Here is a 21,336-nt window from a genome sequence, read left to right on the forward strand (position 1 = left end):
TCAGGTAGATAGAGCTCGTGAGAGAATGAGAATGTTGAACGCAAAGAATTGCTGTCGCACCGGCAAACCTGCCCCAGGTGAGTGGCGCAGGTCACATGATCTAACATGATGCTCAGCCTTGTGTAGCCCCTGAGGCTGAACCTCGAGGAGATTTATATGTGCTGACCACTACATCTAGATTCTTATATACCTTTGGGAGAATGTATAACCATCCGAGCTATCCGAGTGTATTCATCCAACCGTCCCGCCGATGTCCCCAGCCGCGGACTCTTGTTACTTCTACCCGATGGTTTTGGCCTTGCGCGGCACAACCTCATCCTCGCGGACCGCTTTGCGAGTGAAGGATGGCACGTGATCGTGCCCGACTACTTTGAAGGCGACCCGTTGCCAATCCAGATGCTGCGTCGTGACAACACTCTGTCCATCGACGAGCAGCCCTGGCCGGAGGAGGACAAGCAGAAGCTGCGCGATCTCGACTTCCCGGCGTGGCTGCAACGACACAATCACCCGCGGGTCTCGTCGCTTCTGAACGACCTGATTGCTGGACTGTCGGAGCAGGCCGAAAACGCCACTATCGTGGGTGTCGGATACTGCTTCGGCGGCAAGCACGTTCTGAGACTGGCGAAGTCGAGTCTGAAAGCCGCGGCAGCATTCCACCCCAGCTTCGTCGAAGCCGAAGACGTAGCGGGCATTCAAGCACCACTGTACGCCGGTCTCGCGGAGAAGGACGACATGGTCCCAGCCTCATTGCCCGAGGACCTGCAGGCATGGGCCATCCCGAAAATGAAGGCAAATGTCCCATTCACCATGGAAATCTATCCGGGCGTGGGCCATGGGTTTGCAGCGAGACCTGACACCAATGACGACGTTATTCGGACGCAGTACGAGAGAGCCTTTCAGAAGAGTGTGGAGCATTTGGCAAAAACTATAGGCGGGGAGAACTGAGGCTTGTCAGATTTGTCAGAATGGGTGTTGCATGCATGCACGTTCCAGCCTGCATCCAGATCACTTCAACTCCTATGTATTCAGTAGACAACGGGAGGAAGCTTTCAACAATAGCACGATTGAAAACCAAGATTGTTGGTGACATTTCATGATCTGGCGAAAAGGGGACCAATAGTAAGCGTTGTAGTTTCAAGAGATGACATGCTCTTCTGGAGATTCTTGAAAGACAAATTCACCGCGTTGATTAAACATCTTACCTTCCTTCCGAAAGTTTCCTTCCTCTTTCATCCACCGATAGTCGTCCAGCTTGCTTCCCTCTCTCGTTCAAAATCAGTCAATAGCCACCCTCTTCAACGGCTTCTCGATGACCTCCCACTCCTTCCAGTTGATATTTGTCAGCATCTGGCGAAATTGCCACCACGTCCACGGCATCGTATACGTGTTCCAGCCGGCATCATTCTTGTAGTACGTGACACAATCTGGTCTCGCCCACACAAACTTTCCTGCCTGCTGTCGCTGTACTTCGTCATTGTATCTCCTCTCGACGGCCCTTTTGGGGTGCATCGCGAACTTGACACCTTTTCGTGCCCGCAGAACCGACTCCTTCACAGCCTTGGCGGCGAACCGTGCTTGCCGCTCCCAATTGTCCTGCTGCGACGACCAGACGTGTGCCGAATTGGGCCCGAAGCAGTAGAACATGTTGGGAAACTGGCTGGAAGCTAAACCGTACAGGGCTTCGGGATGATCCTTCCACTTGACCTGGAGGTCGAGCCCCTTCAGGCCCGTCACCTTTTCATGTTCGAGAAATTGAGCCACGTTGAACCCTGTGCCGAAGATGATGACATCGTACAGGCGCTCGGTTTCCATCCCAGTCTTCTTATCACTAGATACTACCCCCCCTTCGGTGTAGCGAACAAGATTCTCGCGAAGGACGCTACAATTAGGTCTCGCCAGGGCTTTATAGAAGCCGTCAAGACGTAGTGGTCTCTTGCAGTAATCTGTGTGTCGGAGTCAGCACACGAGCTTGGGCACTTTCGACTGGCCGTTGCTTGACTTACACTTCGAATCAGGCCGGACCTTTTCACGCAACTCAGGGTCTGAGATTTCCGACTCCATAAACTTCACTGCCATCGCGGTCATTTGGTCGTTCAACGGATCCCCGTCAGTGGCCATCTTTCGACCGAATCGCATCATTCGGAAATTCATTCGCGTTCGAATGAGCCAGGCAAAGCATGGCACCCATCTACATGCCCATCGAAATAGCCTGGCACATCGTCAGAGATCACAATCACATCTCATCATCGTTTCCTTCAAAAGCAATCTCACCGTGAATAGGCAAAATCGTTCCTAGCAATGCAGACAGGTGGAGTCCGCATGTAGATAGTCAGATGTTTTGGCTTGTCGATGACCTCTGGGATCACTTGCGCAGCACTCGGACCGCAGCCGATAATGGCCACAGTCTTGCCACTCAGGTCGTAGTCGTTTCGCCAGTGGGCAGTGTGCCATACCACGCCTTTAAAGTTCTCGCGCCCTGGCGTGTTCCCCCATTTCGGGCGGTCCAGGCTTCCAACGCACTGACAGACAACGTCCGCGATCCAATGTTCAGTCTTCCCGGTGCTTTTGTTTAAAACGCCGACGTGCCAGACCATATGTTCCTCGTCCCAGGTGCAGCATTTAACAAGGCTTTCAAATCGGGTACACTCCTCGAGGCGATATTTATGTGCGAACTCAGTATAGTAGGCTTCTATTTGCGATCGTTCGGCATAGAAGTGCGTCCATTCTATCATAGTTAATAGTGACAAGGAGAAACTGTATAGTGTACAAGGGAGCACTCACCCTTGTTTATGTGGTAAGATGTGGTGTAGATCATGGCAGGGACATCACATGCGCAGCCGGGATATCTGTTCTTCTGCCAGACGCCACCATACCCAGACAAAGCTTCGAAGATCTGAATATCCCCGAGCTTGACATAGCCGTCACGCAGGAGAATGGATGCTTGTTGAATCCCGTTGATACCTGCGCCAACGATGATGACCTTCTTGCGTCGTTCCAAGGGCACAGTGTTGGCGGGCCCAAACGCGGGCTGGGTCTCTCCGTTCTGTGCGAACCCGGTGAATGCGCCGTATTCGTCGCCGGATACAATACCAGCGTCAAAGGTCTTGACAGGCTGAGGTGGACTTGCTGCCATCGGCCAGCCCATGAGAGGTTCGCTCTCATGAAGATGCATTTTGATCGCGTAAGAATTGTCTCGAGGTTCAAGAGACAGAAGAGTGAAAGCTAACAAGCTTATGCAAGAGAAGCCTGCGGGATGGTGCGACTCAATTGTAGAAAAAACACTTCACACTTACTGATCATAGATAGACAGGATTGCCATTTTGATCCACTGCGATATGCTGCTTCCACAGAAGCAAGCACAAAGTGTCTAGCTTACTTGACTGTGCGATCGCGTCTCAAGGCCTGGCCGTATCACGATGACCTGGATGGTCTGACATGGTCCACCGAAGCATTTTGAGAGCAATGCAAACCACTCCAGGCTCCGGGTGAGCATAAGAGTTCCGCCTCTACGGATGAGGGGGCATAGCTTAACATTGTCAATTGAGACTCCGCAAACCAAGGTGGCAAAGAGGTAAGAAGTTCATAGTAGAAGGTTTTGAGGGTGGTCGGTGGGAGCCCGAAGCCACTTCAACCTCCGATAAAGATCCCAAGATGGATGGTGTTCCGGATCCTCGGCTGTCGGTGACGGTCTCTCTGCCTCATCTAGTTTTAGGCTCCCTAGCCCGTCAATAGCGACGGGTCACCCAGTCTTTGAAACCTCATCAAAAGTCCGAGAATGCGGTACAGGCCTTGCCCCCGGGCTCAAATTTTTGACCAGGGCACTATTGCTAGAGCTTGACTGGGGAAAGTCGCCATGTGGTCGGGGGAAGGTCTGGAGAAGTCCTTGCCGTAGCCCACAAGCTCAGTCATCGGGGCCCCGCGTGGATAATATGTTTGCCAGACGTGTCTATATAGAAAATGGCTTGTCACATGGTGAGTACGAGGTCCTCGAGATCTCCTTCGTTTCGACAGCAGTCGTTCTTGGATGGAATTTCAAGAATCTTTTGTGGGACCACCTCAACAATGAAAATTCTTGCCCTGCACGAAATCGAGCACAGCCACGGTACTGTGCAGTTGATATCAGGTAAGCCTTCCAAGCACCGACTTGACTCACACCGGTGCCCCTTCGACTACCCTTGGCCATGGGAATATTCTCGGTTAAGGATGTGAGGTAGATGGACAGCAGCTCCAGCACAAGACAGGCACTTCCATCGTGCTTGTGCCTCAGCCAACTGGCGACGACCCCAATGACCCTTTGGTAAGACTGCTGTCGTGAGTGCTTTGTGTTTGAAGTACTGACGTCAAAACAGAATTGGCCTTTTGCGAAACGTGTCGCAGCATACTGGTCTGTCCTCTGGTTGTCGGCCTTGTGCAATTTTTGTATCACTGGTCTGGCGCCAGGCTTTGGACAGCTTATCGAAGAGTTTGAGATCAGTCTCACGCAAGTGACATGGCTGATATCAGGATGTCTGTTGGGCGAATTCATGGGCTGCTATTCAGTGGCTCCATTCTCGACCCGGTACGGCAAACGACCTCTCTGGCTTATCTGTGGCCTCTTCTTCTTCGTGTGCAATATCTGGGCTGCAGTCGCAAAGTCGTTCTCATCGCTTCTCTTGGCAAGGTTCTTTGCATCATGGGCAAGTCAGTCAACCATCTCTTACTGCTTCTGCGCAATACCTGATGTGAAAGCGATCTAGGCGGGACCAGTGAGCCTCTGAGTGTCGGAACTTTGCACGACATCTTCTTCCTGCATGAACGAGGCACACAAGCAGGCGTCCAGGCCATCTGGTTGAGTCTCGGGAGCTCTCTCGCACCACCTATCTGCGGCTTCTTGATCCAGGATAGGGGATGGCGTTGGTATCATTGGCTTGTCTCGATCATGGCCGGTGCCGATCTCATCCTCCTTTTCTTCCTTGTACCAGAGACTCAATACAAGCGAGATTTGCACTCGGCGCTCGATGTCGCCGGCGTTGAGGAGAACGACGATATGGCTGATGGCCAAACCGAGTCGCAGTGCAAGATTGTGGAGTCGAAGATGGGGAGCCAAGCAGTGGAGAGACTGGAGCCCCAGAGATCGGCCGCCCCGGGAATCAAGCCAAAGAAGACATACTTAGAAGGACTAAAGCCATGGTCACCAGTCCAGAAGGATGTGAATCTGCTTGGGTCTTTCCTCCGCCCATGGGCAACTTGGTGCTATCCCAGCGTTGTTTGGTCGGTGTTGTCCTTTTCTATTCATGTCACATGGTAAGTATATCCTATTCCTTGCGTGTCGAAAGAGTCAAATCGCTAAGGTCCTCGACCTATACAGTGTGGTGGTGTTGATCAATCTCATCCCTGTGTATCTCGGGGCTCCCCCTTACAATTTCAGCACTAGCCAGCAAGGTTTGGTATTCTTGAGTCCCTGCCTTGGGAACCTCTTTGGGTCATTCTTCTGCGGATACATCAATGACAAGCTGAGCCAATGGTCAACTCGACACAATGGAGGCATCTTTGAGCCAGAAATGCGCCTGCCGGTGGTTGCGATTCCAGCGCTCTTGGTTCCAGCCGGCTTGCTCATGTTTGGAATTGGTGTCGCCCATGAAACTCATTGGATTGTCCCTGTGATTGGAGCTGGGCTCGTTGGTGTTGCGTTGACAGGAATTGGGTCAGTCATACAACCATATTTGATGGATAGTTATGCTCCGATTATCTTCGACTGCCTGGTGGTACGCTTCTCTCCCGTCATTTGGGCGTGGTGTCGTCCTAAAGACTAAATATCTCTAACTATTTACAGACTTTCAACGGCTTTAAAAATCTCGTCTCATTTGCCGTCGGCTTTGCGGTAGTCCCGTGGCTCGAGCTGGATGGTGTGGTGGCAGTGTTCGTTATTCTCGCTGTCCTTGTCGTGGTCATTGATGCCTCCGCATTGCTGATATACCTCTTCGGGAAGAAGCTGAGGCAGCGAGACGCTCGATTGAGGATCTTCTTATTCTAAAATGAGGCATGCTCCGGGCGGGTCAAAGCGTGTTCTGGCAACTTCCGTACTCCAACCGAGGAACCAGCTCTGGGGAAAGTGGCAAGTTACCTTGAGATCGAGGCTGCTGTTTTTGTCGACAATACAACTAGAATAGCAGAGAAGAAGCATCAATGCGAATGCTTCTCAGTAAGCTGCTCTGGATGTCTGCGCCTGGAAGAACTTGTAATTGAACACGCGAAGTCGTCCAAACTAAGCAGAGAAGCTGATCGACGTATCGTACCATGTTCTCTCGCTGCTGTACTGCAATTTTGGCAAACATGTGACGACCATATCTTTCAGACATTGTATCAGACCCAAACAAATTGCCGTGTTCTCAAATACATAAATATTGCACTATGTATGCAAGACTTTAGAACCATCTCCCTAAGGCATGAGAAACCCTCCATTCACGGGGATGCAGGCTCCCGTGATCCAGCCACTCCTCTTCTCGCAGAGAAATGCAATGGCGTACGCAATTTCGGAGGGCTCGGCCATTCTAGATCCCATCGGTGTCACGTCCAGCATAGGTTGGATCTTCTCAAGGAAGCTGGGACCAGCGTGGTTGAAGCCATGCGTGTTTGTCGGACCTGGTTCCACGGCATTGACTGTGCATCCATATTGCCTTCCCAACTCCCTGCAGCACCAGCGTCAGCAGGTACCCTCGACACGTACGAGGATGCAGAGACTTACAAGGCCCAGCACCTGGTAAACGATTCCACCATTGATTTTGTGCCGTTGTAAATTGTCGACCCAACATAGCCTTGACGAGCACCCACGCTGCTCACATTGACGATTCGGCTGTCGTGTGCCAGGTGAGGCAGGACAGCTTGGGTGAGGAGGAGCATGCCCCTGGCATTCAAATTGACTTGTGAGTCCCATTGATCGAGCGCTAGGTCCTTCAGTGGTCGCATGATAGCTATCCCGGCGTTGTTGACCAAAATATCAACCTTACCGCCGGTCAAACGAACCGTTTCGTTAACGAGGTGTTGGGGCCCGTCAAGGGTGGATAGATCTGCCTTGATTGCTAGGCATTTGGCCGCGGCTGAGCCATTCGTCTTTGCGATCTGGTCGAGAACTCCCTCCGCGTCTGGCTCTTGTTCCGGCCAAGGGTAGTTAACTATCACCAGAGCGCCTCTGTCAGATTGTCGTCAGTGTCCAACCTGCTAATTTGAGCATCTTTCGTGCAACACAAAATCTGCTCACCTCGACGCCAGTTCAACACAGACAGCAGCACCGATGCCACGCGCGCTACCACTGACGATGGCCACTTTCCCTTTCAGTGTCTGCTCTGCCACCATGTCTGTTTCCATTTTATGTCTTTCCACCTCTAGTACCAGAGCAGCAATGGTGCAACACTGAGTCGAGGGGAAAGGGCATGCTGCGCCTTTAGATGGGCGAGTCTGCGGTGGCTCAGCGAATGATCAAAGACCGCCTTTGGACTGAAACCCCGACGGATATGGTCAATCAAACGCGGGTTTATCTCATACTACAGGACGAAACAGTGCTCATCTACCAGAGGCCGGTTCGGATGTGTTCAGGTCCCAGCTCTGGACGGAATAGCCAGAAGTGCATGTCGGGGTGGGTTCTAAGTAGCGCTGTTGGCCTGAGTATCCGGAGTTCGGGTGAACCACATGGAAACTCCGAAGTGTTCGATGACTGAGATCTCATTCGCAGACGGGCCAGCTTGTATAACTAAGACAGAAGAGGAGACAACGAGGATAATCGAACACATCCACAGGTTTGGTCCAAAATAGACGCAAGCTACTTGCGCTACACCGCAGAGGCGAGAGTGTTTGGCCCTTGAAAGGCCAACTAACTCCACAAACATGAAGCGAACAGTAGACTGAGCAGCTTCAAGCGGGCGACACTCATGGACTTTTGGTCAAATGTAGCCGTGTTCATAGATCTTTCCTCCCGTGTGTGGGAAGAAGAGGGTAACACACAGTGAAGATTTGCCATCGCGACAGTGCACACAACCTTCAAAAATCACCCCAATGGCCAGCGCCCGCTGCGATATTTACTCTGGGCTGGACCTCCCAGCGGGCGTTACCCTCTTGGTAGATGGGACTACGGGTTGCCGAAAGGTGTTCCAGGCTGCGAGCCACTACGCCTGCCAGGCCACTAGGCGACCTAGTGGCTAGTGGCGATTGCTGCGGGGTATCGGCAAAGGGCCTAGTAGCCCTCTTTAAGCGGGCGGATACCTGGAGAAGTCGCAGTCCCTCACAAAGCAGCATCCGGCAACCTGGGGACTTGGGACCGAAAAGCTCGCCCAATTGCTAGTGTGCAGAAGGTATACGTCGTCTTTCGATTTCTACTTCGCTGCAAGCGCTGCTTTAACCCAGTCTCTGCCACTTCAATAATCTGTCTTCACCATGCAGTTCACCGAAGATGCGAACTGGAGACTCGCTCGCTACCATTGCTCGGTATGCTCACGACCATTTGACCGCAAGGATACGCTGTCGAGGCACATGCAAATCCACTACAAGCGCCGGCAGCAGCCCAAGACCAGAAGAAAAGCCTGTCTATTTTGCTCCCAGTCCAAAACGCGATGCAATGGCGGGCGACCGGTGTGCTCCTCGTGTCAAAAAAGGAACCTCTCATGCGTCTATGAAGGCCTTGCGTCCGATCGCCAACAGGAGGAAAGATCCTCTGAGGCTGATGCCAATGCCGAAAACCACTCTGTCGCCGACCTATCGCGAGGAGACACCGGCCTCTGTGACGCGCAATCGCTGGGAATGACACCGCCGCTCCGTGGAAATCAGCCTGGGGACAGAATGAACGACCGGTACGCTTCCCATCAATCAGTGGATGACCAAAGTCAAAGCCAGAATGGTCCGCCAAATCTCAGTCAGAACGCCTCGATCGGTCCAAAACCGAGCCCTCTCTGCTCAACCTTTGATCATACCGACTTCAATTCCAATCTTGACTGGTTTTTGGAAGATGCTGGGAGCGATGACTTCCTAGGGGCTCCAGACTTCTTCGGCCTATTTGGCTTCAACGACAATCAAACCCTCTCTAATCCTTTAATGTCTGCTCCACAGACTGCGGTACCTTCTGCCCGACAGTCTGATGCCGGCGACAATGCCAACGATGACATGGATGACGCAGGGAATGGTGATGCAAACGATTCTGTGCCCGCTCTAGGTGGTCTTCTCACTCCACAGCCCCATGAAACAAGCATTTCCGACAACCCATGGCCAGTGGAAACTCCAAGACCTTCCCAGGGTCACACAGCTCTGCCACCATTAGGACCTGAAGATCAGGCATCGGACTCATTCTCCAAATTCTGCTCACTCATGCCAATAAACGACCGGACAAAGCACGCTCTGCAGAAATGCATCATGTTACCCTTCGAGCATAGTTCGACACAGACACTGGGGCTTGAGCGGTTTCCCCCCAACCAAACATTGGACCATTGCATCGACCTGTACTTCGCCTACTTTCACCCAATGCTTGCCATTGTACATCAGCCCACATTTGATCCTGGTAAAGATCTCGTGGTCACCTTAGCTATGATCTGCATAGGGGCTTGCTACACCGGGTACACAGGGGCTAAATCCTTTTCGATCGCGTTATCCGAGCTCATCAGGAAGCTTTTGGTCTTTATGGCCGAGCAAGATCGTCGATTCGTTCGAACGGCGTCTTACTTGACAGCACAGCTCCTGCAGGGGACTCACGGGTACTGCAGCGGCAGTGAGAGACTGTTTGAGATCAGCGAGTCGTGTCGCAGCACCCTGGTTCATCACGCGAAGTGTATGGGTCTCTTTCGTTATGAGTCCCAGCGGACACCTCGGCTTGGCATTTCATTGGACGAAGCATGGCGTGAATGGATCAGCGAAGAAGGGTTGAGACGCCTTGGGTGGGCAGTCTACAAATATGACGCTTCTGTGGCATATTTGCACAACAACAGACCGTTCTTGAGCACCGGCGATATCAATCTCAATCTACCCGGCTCAGCCGACCATTGGGCAGCAGAATCGGCACAGGCATGGTCCTCACTCCATCCATGGTGCAAGGCTTGTCCTCCAACCTCTCGGTTGCGACCCATGATCAGGTTGCTATTCGACGGCACCATGAACCCGGTTGAGAAAATCGGAGACGAAGAGCACCGTTTTATCATTCTATTGACCCTGCTTAGGATGTTGTGGACGTTGAAGGAAATCAGATCCTCGCCGATAAACGATCTAGTAACCCCTCCTTGCTACGATGATGGACGACGAACTCTGGTGCAAGCAATCGATCAGATGACCATCCCCATTGTGGCTGCTTCCAAGAATAATACACGGGCAGAGATGGACCGGTTGGTACATCGGATGCAGCTCGTTCACATTTCTCATGTTTACGGCGCCGGTGATCTAATGAATTGGCTGTATCCATACCTACGTCACGGCCCCGAAGCAGAAAATGCTAGGATTCGTATGAAACAATGGGCAAATGAAAATGCCCAAAGAACAAGAGACGTGGCCTACCATTGCGCGCAGATGCTTGCCCTGGTTCGGTACTACCCAAGCAATAGATCACTGGAACCATTCCTCACATTCCACGCAGGGGTAGTGCTGTCGTGTATGGCCACCCTGCTACCGGAAGGATCGCTACTTAACCAAAACTCCTCAATCCAGCTCGATCTCCTCGATCCAGGAAGTGGTGAGGTAACCAATCGGCAGACGGGCTGGGTTTCTTACGGAGGAAATGAGCAGATCAGCTTACTTGGAGTACCGGACCTGGCTTCTGCATTGGGCCGACAACAAGTATTAGACCAAACGGCTCTGTTGCTGAAACGCCAGAGAGTCTGGGGAATGGCACGAAACCTCACAAAAGTTGTGCTTGCGCTTGGAGCTCGTGATACGGATGGAGACATACGGGATGCTGCTGGTCCACTACAACTCTTCTCAGCAACGCTCTCTCCGTCCAGCTTTCCTCACGGGACTTGAAATTTGACCGACACAACGGTGTCGCATGATTTCCTAGTTTGCAGAATAAATCCTTGCATCATCCCATGGCACAACCTGGCCGTTCAAGGCCTTTGGGATTCCATTCACGGCTAGCCTCACAAAGGAACTTGCTGGACGCTGGGGAGGTAGCAATTCGCCTCGAGCATGCAAGTCCGCGAGCCATTTATATTGCTCTGGAGGCATATTTGATTTGTCTGAACCAGCATCAGAGGATCTTCCTCGAACGGGAGCAGCTGAAGGCAACTTACGCTCATTTCGGATCTCAGCTTGTTGCCCCGAATCTACGATACCGGGTGTGACACATAACATCGTCACCTGATCCTCTTCCACAGCCAAGCCAGCACAGAGCCAATTCATTGCGGCTTTTGAGCACGCGTATGCGGTCCAAGCTGCATGTGCCCTAAAAGATGTCCCCGAAGACGTCATCAAGATTTGACCTTGAGTTTTCCGCAGATGTGGTAATGCGACCTGGATCTGATGGTAGCGTCAGTCCTGCATTCAAGGGCGCTTTCAGAAAACAGCGCTTCAAATTCGACGCCATACAGGGGAAATCAGACATTTGGAAGGGGGGCAGATTAATAGAAGACTTACTGTGTGCAACAAACCAAAGAAATTTACGTCAAACAGCCTTTTCCATTCCTCAACTTTCGTCTCTGCAGCAGGCCCAATGGGACGTAAGATGGCAGCATTGAGGATGATAGCATCGATCCTTCCTTTGCGGTCCAATGCATTTTTGACAGCTCTCTCGCTAGTGGTTCGATCAGAGACATCTCCTTGAATGATGGTGAGCCTATCTTGGTGCTTCTCGAGCAGCGACTCAATCTCTGATGTCTTGACGTCTATCCCGACAACAAGCGAAACATTAGAGTTGGTTAAAAGCTGGTTGGTGATGGCAAGACCGATACCGGCACCCGCACCGGTTAGAATTCTGTGGGGGCAAAAGTATTAATCGCACAAATAACTCAGGTCATAGTCGTATAGGAAGCGATATGTTGTGGGCTACACATACATTACCTTTTCTCCGTTGCGAACAGCAGACCCCATCGCTTGAAGTCTGTCGCTAAAGCGTAGAGACTGACAACCAAAGGCGACTCTGCTAATCAGGCATAAATTGAATCAGGTAATCCTTTAAGACCGCAAGTCTCGGCAAACTAGTTTTGTATTTCAGGATGTGTCGCGATTCCCAAGAAACAATGGCCCTGAGCAGGATCGAAGCTCGGAGTTCGACAGTGGCATCGGACCGCCGGGGGAGAAGGGAGAGGAATGGGAACGGAGTGGCTGCCACCGACGTACGGTGATCAGGCTACGACCCAGTAGCGTTGTTTCGGCCCACGAAAGTTAACATTCGAACATCACGAGAAGCTGGTCTTGGTCTCAGACAATGTGGCCTTCCATATTATCGATCTGTCGAGGAGTCGACCTTTCTTCTGCTTGATACTATCTACCATCTTCAGTATCGAAATCCAACGCAGCCATGTCTGACTCCGAAGATTATCCACCTTTCCCACCACCAGGTCCGCCATTCATTGCAGCCAGCTTCCCCCGGGTTACTGACGACGGAGACACAAATGGCTATGTTTTTAATCACGTGGCCCTTCAAATTAGCTCGCCAGCCTCATCGTTCTCGTTCTATGTTGACTTTTTGGGCATGAGTCTGATCTTCGCGCTCAATGCTGGACCCCTGACGGCGTATTATCTGGGGTACCGGGATGCAGAGCACGATGCAGTCCCTTCAGACATGGCTCGGGCGTCTGGGGGGCGTTCGGGACTCTTGGAACTCATCTTTGCGAACGACGAGAATGCCACACAGGACGATTTGACGCTGAATGGGACAGAGAAGTCCCGTTCCAGCGATGGGAGCAGAAAGTCAGGTCGAAGGACCGGATTCGCCCATTTCGGCTTTCGGGTACCCGATGTCGCGCAAACGTTGAAGCGGGCCGAGGAAAAGGGCTGGAAGGTGATGAAGCCTTTAGACAAGGTGGATGTTCAGTTCATGCCACTTCCTGGATGGGAGCATGAATCCGAGGGCAAACAGAGGAAATGGGAGGGTGGATTTGAGAAGGTGTTTGGACAGGTCGCCTTTGTGCAGGATCCTGATGGGTGAGTTCAATCTTTATTCTCTTTGTCCAATCGATGTTGCAAAAATCCAAACCTCTAAGGGGGAAGACCATCGGGCTCGGAGTTTTTTCCATCTTCGACTTCTCTGACGGAAACAGGCACTGGATTGAGATCTTGCCGAGGGAGATGAAGAGGGGCTAAAAGGAGCAGAAACAGGTGGCAAGCAGGAACGTGGAAGGAGACCTTAGCTTCATGGAAAAGTACGGGCCAATTAGGGGGGCAATTTAATGGGAAGGTTGGCTGAAGAGCAGCCTCGTTGATAAGGCTGTGACAAGCCACGCGACTACTGAAAGAGGCAATATTGTGCATTGCTGCAATGTTGCTCTGTCACTAATGCAACAATACGCCGTTGCATTCATTCATTACTATCTTAGGAAATCACATAGGACTATATAGTCGAGAGCTCGCCCCCAATGGAGGAGCTCTAGTGTAACAGAGCACTTCAGGGTTCGGCATGTACGTGCAACAAGGCACAGGGGCTTGTCCGGCAGATCGGCAAGTCGAGAACGCCTTTCTGGTTGAGGCCAGGTCAAAACACCAACACCAAAACCACAGAGGCGATGGCTAGGTGGCGCCTAGCACGGCGGCGGCAGCAGCAGCATTCAATAGCAGAGGGAGACTGTAGAGGGCATCAGGACGATGAATGCTCCATTCAATCTGTAAAACGAATGGTTCGAAAGCCAGCACTGTCAACTTGTCTCGCACTGTCTGTGTTATCCAGACGCTTAGTTGGTTGCCTTTTTGCGGCGAGAAAACGTTCCATTCACAGCCAGAATGATATGAAGCCCTTTGCTTTGACATGTGACCAACTACACCTCCAAACGCCTTTACCTCCGCCATAGCACTACATAGCCATTTCACCTTGTTACAGTATTTAGGATATTAATCAAGTGTAACAGGTTGCCGCGGAGACGTCTCCGGGATTTGTTAAGATATTCTTTGAAAACTCTTAAGACATCTCCGAGACATTATAATAAACTACTAGCGGTCGGGCAGTACTGTAATAACTAGTTTTGTGATCAGGCTGCATAACATTAGGCATTACCTACTATGTATTATCCGAACCAAGATGAGAGAGAAGCCTGAAGTGCAAAGAGAAACAATTGAACAGCAGAGTAGAGCGACAACTTGAGAAAATGGCCGTCCCTCTACCCGTTCTGGAGGTGGATCGCGGATGAGTTCCCGCACTGAGGCCGCTATCCGTTCGCAATGACCTGTGGTTTTAGCACCGAGGAGGAACCTCATCCAGACCGTATAGGATGGAGGTGCTATAGCTAAGGCTAGCTACACAGTATGATAGCTGAGTCTAGTTGCAGATTCGTTGATGATCAGCACCGTTGCCACCTTATCTTTCTGGCGGTATGATTGTCGGGGCTTTTCCGTCCTATGCACATTTTGGCCTAATCGGGAATAATGGACCGTCAAGTACGACCCACCATTATCCGGGGTATAGGACGGGGCTTAGATGATTGGAGAGCTTATCTGAACTCTTTCGTCCAAATTACCACACTCGTCTGGCCTTCTCAGCAAATCACGTTGCACCTAATCTGAGACATATCAGCTTTGATGGGAGACATAAAGCTGGATGTCGCTCGCGAGAACATCGTGATATATTCCACTATCGCCGTGAATAGATACGGTAGTTTCACTGTACCCTCTGTATCAGCTTCTCGAGCCCTCATAGCGATAGCAGCCAGAATGGGAGTAATCGCTGAGCCAACTTCTAAAGTCGTTGCTGACAGCAACGACTTGACCATGGGTGATAAAGGAGACGGTCCTCATGCCAGAGGCAATACCGAATACTCCCCCCCTGAGGCAAGTTGCATTGTCTCCGACGGTCTTTGTGGGGTGGTTCTAACAACTCCACTAGCTATATAAGAGTTTCAACTGGGTGTCAATGCTTGCAGCCTGCGTCTCGTTGATGGCGACATGGGAAGCGTTCTGCTCCACCATGGCCGCAGGCCTGCTTAGTGGCGGACCAGTGTCATTGGTTTACGGGTTCATATGTGAGCTCTCTGTATTCTAGAAATTGTGGGAGTGCCTTCTGACAGGTGGACCAGTGGCATTCGCCGGAACCATTGCCACGGCTTTGTCATTGTCCGAGGCTGCTTCAATGTGAGACCCTCGACCTGGTAAATATTTTCATAGACAGGAGCTGACCGGTTGCAGGATCCCAAGCGCAGGGGGACAGTATCATTACGTCGCCGAGCTCTCCCCGCCTTCAATTGCTCGCCCTCTGAGTTGGGCTGCTGGCTGGCTGACCATGTTCGGATGGCAATCAGTCGCCGCCAGCGCTCCTTTTCTCGCAGGAACAATGATACAAGGATTGATTGTGCTAAACAATCCTACATACATCTACAAGCGCTGGCATGGAACCCTCCTCTACTGGGCTGTACTTCTCCTTGCGCTGGTGTTCAACGTTTTGGGGATCCGCATTCTTCCACACGTGGAGAATGCGTCGATGGTCCTTCACGTTGTACTTTTCTTTATCCTGCTGATTGCCATCGTCGCACTGTCACCGACAAAGAACTCGGCATCTTTTGTCTTCACGGACTTTGAAAACGAAACTGGCTGGACCAGCAACGGTGTCACATGGTGCATCGGCATGCTGAGTTCCTCGTACGTGCTTGTCGGTTACGATGCGGCGACTCATTTGAGCGAGGAGATGTCCAACCCAGCAGTCGGTGTACCTCGTGCTATGATCGGCTCCCTGTTGTTGAACGGCATCCTAGGCTTTTCCTTTCTGCTGGCCGTCCTATTCTGCATGGGCGACATCGCCTCCGCAATCGGAACGGCTACGGGATTTCCCATCATCCAGATTTTCTACACTGTCACGGGCAGCCTGGGCGCCGCCTCCGCAATGACCACTGCCGTCATCCTCATGGCATCGCTTGCCACCATTCCCCTCGTCGCCTCTGCGGCACGGACACTCTGGGCACTCGCACGGGACTCTGCCTTTCCATTTTCTCGCTGGCTTTCTCACGTGGACGAGAAGAGAGGCATCCCCACCAGGGCGATTTGGGTGACGACCTTGTTTCTCATGCTCCTCGGCCTTCTGAACATTGCCGCCACCACAGCGTTCAATGCAATCCTCTCTCTGGCCGTCGTGGGTCTGTATCTATCTTACCTACTTCCCGTTGTCGTCATCCTGTGGCGTCGTATCAAGAAGCCCAAGTCCTTGAGGTGGGGACCATTCGAGCTGGGAAGATGGGGGATAATGCTCAACATTGTCTCTATCATATACACGGTCTTTTGCTGCGTGTTTCTGGGTTTTCCGCCCTATCAGCCGGTCACTGCGCAGAATTTCAATTATGCGTCTGTTGTGCTTGGTGGGGTGCTGGCGCTGAGTGCGGCCTACTGGTTCATTCGAGGAAGGAAGGGCTACACTGGCCCCGCAATTGAGATTTTGGGACGCACAGTCTCGAACATCAGCCATGTATAGAGGTGATATGATTTCCTTGGCTGGAGACGGAGGCGAGAGTGTGAATTCAGGAATTCGGTGGCACGCAAAGGTGGCAATGCATAGAAATTGTCAATGGATCTGTGTAAAAAAAGAAAGGCTACTCTGTGCGGCTGGGGCAAGCCCCTTGGATCACCAGTAATAGAATACCTCCAAATGCCGTGTTCAACCTAAAGATTCGCGGTCTTGACCCCCGTCTTGAACAGTCATTGAAATTTGCCAGGTGTACGTACTATGTATTCACAACCTTGGTCCTGGGCTCGTGTTAAGTTTCTCCGCAACGACCTGCGCTGTCTTCAGCCCACTTTCGAGCGCACCATCAATGAAGCCTCGCCAACCGTCAGCCCAGTCAGCGCTCGCAAAGAAGACGTTTCCGTGCGCCTTCTGCAGCTCCTGGAGATACATTGTCATTGAGTGACTACCCCAACAACTCCACACCCCCTTGGCTAGCGGGTCATTCATCCAATCGTGAGTGAGATACCCTTCGACCCTGGCGTCTGGGCGCAGATCTTTCTTGAACTCCTCGAGGATGTGCTTGCTGTCTCGCGGGTCTTGCAGGCACCCACTGTACCCAAAGCCGATGCAGTAGGTGCCACGGGGTCCGGCCGGGCTTGTGCCATTGTGGTCGGAGAAGGCGAAGCAGAAAGACGAGGCAGAGTAACCGTCGCAAGCCGCGAACCAGCCTGGTTCGGTCGAAGTAAGCTTGAAGTGGATCTTTGCGCCTTTGTTAATGTGTCCTTTGACGATGCCTTCGCTTTTCAACGGACTTAGCGGCGGCGAGAACTTTACGTCACTCAGACAATTCAGTGGAACGGTGCAGATGACTGCTTTCGCCTTGAAAGTGCGTCCCTTCTTAGACCTTACCACCGCACCAGATGGGTCGTTCTGAATCACTTCAGAAATGACCGTGTCGAGGAGGATGTCGCTCTGTGCGTCTTGGAGAATGGATCGAGAGAACGAGGTCATGCCGCCCTTGCCCAGCTTGTAGATACCTGCAAGCTCGAGGACTTGGGCCATATTGTGACCACCCAAGGCGTACCAGCGGAGCGCTTCGATAAATCCGATCTCTGTACTGGGCGCACTGCCGAACGAGTTGACCGTGCTTTCGAAGTAGCCTTTATGGAGAGTTGGGAGATCAAGTTGATCGAGGCGCTGTCGCACCGTGAGATGGTCGTACTTTTTCCACGGTGCCGGTGTTCGAAAGGGGTCATGGGGGTAAGGGTACAGCTCGCGACTGGACAGCCCATCGATTGTAAAGAACTTTTCGGCGACAGCCTGGGTAATTTCAGCGAGAGCATTTCCATCGATTTCTTGCACCCCGCCTCCTGCTCCCTTGTAATACGTTTTCTGTGTTGCAATGGTGCCGGCTGACGACTTCAGATTTTTGTGGAGGTTGTACCTGTGCAGCTCGGCATACAGATGTGGCTGGTTCCAATGGACCTGGATAAATTAGCCTCTGGAGGACTTGATCGGACTTCAAACAAAGAGCCCATACCCATGTTCCACCCATTTCAAAGTCTTCTCCAAACGCTTGTGCCGTCCACGTTCGACCACCGATGCGGTCTCGTCCCTCGATGATCAATACACTCAATCTATAGTGGCGGCTGAGTTCCCGCGCCGCCCGTAGGCCGGCAAATCCAGCTCCAATGACTATCACATCATAACTTGGTTTGAGGTTTGTCGTGCTTGAGATCACGGCCTGGGTGGCTAGACCTTGGGTAAGATTTGTTTCAGTCCAAAGATATCCCTCGCGCGATCTCGACATGGTGAGGTCGTGGCAACGTGCATGTGAGATGAGAAGGGCTGCAGCATCCGAGGGATGGGTTGTGAACTTGGCTGAGAGAGATTTTCGGTCAAAGTACTAATGGTAGTACTGCATGTAAAGAAACAATAGCATACTATTGCATCACACCCTGACACTATTCCGCGCTGAACACAAACACCGTCGAGCGGAAAGCTTACCTCTGTTGAGCCGCACCTACATGGATCCAAGAGCGGAATGCCTTCCGGTCCACTGAATTTCCCAACTCGGAAATTATAAGGGGCAGTCAGTGATAAGAATCTCAGATGAACCACCATCCGAAAGACTTGGAATATCTTCGAGCGCCGGAAACTTTTGAATCAGTCGCTGCGAGTCACCATGGTATTGGAAGTTAAGTCCAAGACCGAGATGTTCAAGGTCCAGAACATTCCGGGGGTGCCGGAGCATGTGTACTTCAGTGAGTGGGAATCGAGGATCAGGTTTCAAGCCCTAACTGTGGACAGCCGACTTTTTGGGAAGTCGTGACGAGAACGCGCCCAACCCCATAACAGGCTCTTGGTTTCGCATCGAGCGAGGACCTCCGTCTACGCCGCCCAAGTACGAGTACGACGAGGTTGGTGTTGTCATTGAAGGTAAATAGCGTGATACGAGCTGATCCAGACTTGGGACGGACATTAACTTATGCCGCAGGGAGCATCACCTTGCAGGATGAGGGCGGTGCCAAAGAGACTGTTAAGGCAGGGGATATCTTTATGATCCACCGAGGGAGCACGGTCGCTTTCTCGTCAAGCGATTATGGAATTGCTTTCAAGTGCGGGTCCAGGTTGATGGCTAGATTGTAAGGGTGACGCTTGAATGAAGGGAGATGTGTGTGAAAGGAGGTACAGTTCAGCCAGGAGACTGTTGGCCAAGCCCTAACCCTAGAGAGCAGGTTACCCGAGTGAACTGTAGATTTCTCTCCTCGTAATCAATCAATCATGTCATCACGGACCTCTCGTCCAACAGAGATGGGGCTAGTGGTGGCGGTATCTGTTGAAACGCTACCGCTCACAATTGTGTCCAAGTGGTCGAATCCTTAAGGGGTCGGTCGTCGTAGATCGGCCAATCGCACTTTTTCTCCAGATTTGGTATAGGTCCAATTTGGTGGCAACAAGGCTGCGAAACGAGCACTCTCGCGGATAGCACGATCCAGCGAAAGGGTCGTCCAGCAAACTAAGTTGGTGATTTCCCCGAGCCGGCATCATATTTTGCAGAGACAAGTGAGCCTAGTCAGTACCGCAAAGCGCCCGCACTTCGTTTCCAACGCTGGAGAAAATGTGCATTTCCGCTGGATGACTGAGAGCGTCGTTTCTACAGCGCAATGTCTTTCCAACTGTTATACGACACTGTCATTGCCAATGCGCCTTGTGTATAAATCGAGGGGAGGGGCATCGATGCTGTTGACGCTGGGCCAACCAAAGCGTAACTCTGCCCAAGACATTTCCCTCACCAGCAAAACATCACGTCGACCACATGGCCAACATCAAGACAAAGCCGGCTGGCGTTTTGCCCGCATCTTGGTATTCCACCGGGGCAATCTATGAGCTGGAACGTCGAGCAATCTTTGCCAAGTGCTGGCTACTCATCACGCACGAGCTCCGCTTCCCAGCAGCCGGCGCCTATGCGAAATTCACGGTTGCGGGATATCCATTTTTCATCATCCGTGATCAGCAAGGAAATTTGAACGCCTTCCTAAATGTCTGCCGTCACCGAGCTTTTCCTGTAGTCCTCAACGACGAGGGCACCGCAAACATTCTCGCTTGCAAGTACCATGGTGAGTATCTTCTATCTCGGCGAGACGTGCGGCCCTAATCCGTGCCAGGGTGGTCTTACGGCCTTAGTGGTAAACTTGCCAAAGCACCAAGATTCGATGGGGTGGATGGCTTCGACAAGTCCCAATACGGCCTCTTCAAAGTCCATCTCAAGGTCGACGAACGAGGCTTCGTCTGGATCAACCTTGATGCTTCGGAAAACGTGCAAGTCAAATGGGAAGAGCTATTTGACTCCGTGGATACGCAAAGTCGTTTAGGAGTATTCAACATGAAGAATTATCGCTATGATCACTCTTGGGATATGGACGGCGAGTACAACTGGAAGACCTTGATTGACAACTACAACGAGGTAAGCTCCCTGACGGTCTTTGAACGCCGATGGTCAATTCACATCGTAGTGTTCAGTGCTATCACTGCTCAGTCGCACATCCTGGCATTGCCAAGGTTACCAATCTCGAAAGCTACGATGTCAAGACAACCAATGGCTTTATCGAGCATTATGCCGAGAGCAAGGGCAATCCAGCCGATGTCTCTGGTAATGTAGCGCCGACTTACCTTTTCCCTAATTCTTCCATTACCATGACGTGAGTGTATGTCCATATCCAGCTCGGCCGTGCAGCAATGTAGCTGACCACATCAAGGGATCATTATTTCTACCTAATGAGAGTTGTTCCTGTCAGCGCAACGCGCGTATCGATGCAGTACGAGGTATACCGAAATGTCAGCAGCACTGACAAAGATTTCGAGGAGATGGATAAGTTTTTTAAGCAAGTCGAAAACGAAGACAAATACCTTTGCACCAATGCCCAGAAGAACATCAATGCAGGAGGCTACGTAACAGGGCCACTGCATCCTCACAGGGAGAAAGGCGTGCTGCACTTCAAATCCCTGGTCAAAAGGTTGCTGGTCGAACACGGCGAGAAGGAGAAAGCATCGAGTGGAGAAATCAATCCTGCAAAGAGATCTCCAGATGATGCTGACATCGCCGAGGAGGAATTGTTTTGCAAGGACGTATGTAGCAGAGCCGGCGGGGGCGCGGGCTGCACGTGGTAGATATATAGTAGCCGCTACAGAAGCGAGGGGCCGCCATGGCACGCCCACTGAAGCTGAGGTCATTGGCCCTTGTGTAGCGTCTAGAAAATAACAGACCTAGCGCGGAACCCCGCCAAACAGCTGATTAACCCGTTGTCCTTTCTTGC

The 21,336-nt window shown here is 51.8% G+C and overlaps 11 protein-coding genes across 11 annotated transcripts; 7 read left to right on the forward strand and 4 right to left on the reverse strand.

Moving 5' to 3' along the window:
• Positions 1-31: 31 nt before the first annotated feature.
• On the forward strand, positions 32-945 carry A1O5_08278 (uncharacterized protein; the record flags this gene model as incomplete). Its single annotated transcript, XM_007748861.1, has 2 exons — positions 32-77; positions 179-945. 2 exons carry the CDS (start codon positions 32-34, stop codon positions 943-945), a joined length of 813 nt encoding a protein of 270 aa, XP_007747051.1.
• A 330-nt stretch (positions 946-1,275) lies between these two features.
• Positions 1,276-3,172, reverse strand: A1O5_08279 (uncharacterized protein; the record flags this gene model as incomplete). Its single annotated transcript, XM_007748862.1, has 4 exons — positions 1,276-1,943; positions 2,004-2,209; positions 2,272-2,725; positions 2,782-3,172. The coding sequence occupies 4 exons, from the start codon at positions 3,170-3,172 to the stop codon at positions 1,276-1,278; spliced, it is 1,719 nt and encodes a 572-aa protein (XP_007747052.1).
• Positions 3,173-4,062: 890 nt separating this feature from the next.
• A1O5_08280 (uncharacterized protein) lies at positions 4,063-6,013 on the forward strand (the record flags this gene model as incomplete). The annotated part of the gene is made up of 6 exons (XM_007748863.1): positions 4,063-4,123; positions 4,215-4,297; positions 4,350-4,680; positions 4,737-5,283; positions 5,348-5,744; positions 5,813-6,013. 6 exons carry the CDS (start codon positions 4,063-4,065, stop codon positions 6,011-6,013), a joined length of 1,620 nt encoding a protein of 539 aa, XP_007747053.1.
• Positions 6,014-6,418: 405 nt separating this feature from the next.
• A1O5_08281 (uncharacterized protein) lies at positions 6,419-7,344 on the reverse strand (the record flags this gene model as incomplete). The annotated part of the gene is made up of 3 exons (XM_007748864.1): positions 6,419-6,668; positions 6,725-7,168; positions 7,238-7,344. The coding sequence occupies 3 exons, from the start codon at positions 7,342-7,344 to the stop codon at positions 6,419-6,421; spliced, it is 801 nt and encodes a 266-aa protein (XP_007747054.1).
• A 1,464-nt stretch (positions 7,345-8,808) lies between these two features.
• On the forward strand, positions 8,809-10,965 carry A1O5_08282 (uncharacterized protein; the record flags this gene model as incomplete). Its single annotated transcript, XM_007748865.1, has 1 exon — positions 8,809-10,965. The coding sequence occupies one exon, from the start codon at positions 8,809-8,811 to the stop codon at positions 10,963-10,965; it is 2,157 nt and encodes a 718-aa protein (XP_007747055.1).
• Positions 10,966-10,998: 33 nt separating this feature from the next.
• A1O5_08283 (uncharacterized protein) lies at positions 10,999-12,030 on the reverse strand (the record flags this gene model as incomplete). Its single annotated transcript, XM_007748866.1, has 4 exons — positions 10,999-11,180; positions 11,235-11,460; positions 11,578-11,914; positions 11,996-12,030. 4 exons carry the CDS (start codon positions 12,028-12,030, stop codon positions 10,999-11,001), a joined length of 780 nt encoding a protein of 259 aa, XP_007747056.1.
• Positions 12,031-12,460: 430 nt separating this feature from the next.
• A1O5_08284 (uncharacterized protein) lies at positions 12,461-13,090 on the forward strand (the record flags this gene model as incomplete). Its single annotated transcript, XM_007748867.1, has 1 exon — positions 12,461-13,090. One exon carries the CDS (start codon positions 12,461-12,463, stop codon positions 13,088-13,090), a length of 630 nt encoding a protein of 209 aa, XP_007747057.1.
• Positions 13,091-15,001: 1,911 nt separating this feature from the next.
• On the forward strand, positions 15,002-16,546 carry A1O5_08285 (uncharacterized protein; the record flags this gene model as incomplete). The annotated part of the gene is made up of 3 exons (XM_007748868.1): positions 15,002-15,110; positions 15,165-15,219; positions 15,274-16,546. The coding sequence occupies 3 exons, from the start codon at positions 15,002-15,004 to the stop codon at positions 16,544-16,546; spliced, it is 1,437 nt and encodes a 478-aa protein (XP_007747058.1).
• A 258-nt stretch (positions 16,547-16,804) lies between these two features.
• On the reverse strand, positions 16,805-18,329 carry A1O5_08286 (lysyl oxidase-like protein 2/3/4; the record flags this gene model as incomplete). The annotated part of the gene is made up of 2 exons (XM_007748869.1): positions 16,805-18,004; positions 18,060-18,329. The coding sequence occupies 2 exons, from the start codon at positions 18,327-18,329 to the stop codon at positions 16,805-16,807; spliced, it is 1,470 nt and encodes a 489-aa protein (XP_007747059.1).
• A 375-nt stretch (positions 18,330-18,704) lies between these two features.
• On the forward strand, positions 18,705-19,168 carry A1O5_08287 (uncharacterized protein; the record flags this gene model as incomplete). Its single annotated transcript, XM_007748870.1, has 3 exons — positions 18,705-18,783; positions 18,830-18,958; positions 19,017-19,168. The coding sequence occupies 3 exons, from the start codon at positions 18,705-18,707 to the stop codon at positions 19,166-19,168; spliced, it is 360 nt and encodes a 119-aa protein (XP_007747060.1).
• A 670-nt stretch (positions 19,169-19,838) lies between these two features.
• A1O5_08288 (uncharacterized protein) lies at positions 19,839-21,190 on the forward strand (the record flags this gene model as incomplete). Its single annotated transcript, XM_007748871.1, has 4 exons — positions 19,839-20,139; positions 20,188-20,486; positions 20,543-20,721; positions 20,779-21,190. The coding sequence occupies 4 exons, from the start codon at positions 19,839-19,841 to the stop codon at positions 21,188-21,190; spliced, it is 1,191 nt and encodes a 396-aa protein (XP_007747061.1).
• Positions 21,191-21,336: the final 146 nt, after the last annotated feature.

The sequence above is a fragment of the Cladophialophora psammophila genome (assembly GCF_000585535.1).
Source record: "Cladophialophora psammophila CBS 110553 chromosome Unknown aczJe-supercont1.13, whole genome shotgun sequence".
NCBI classification, from domain to species: Eukaryota; Fungi; Ascomycota; class Eurotiomycetes; order Chaetothyriales; family Herpotrichiellaceae; genus Cladophialophora; species Cladophialophora psammophila.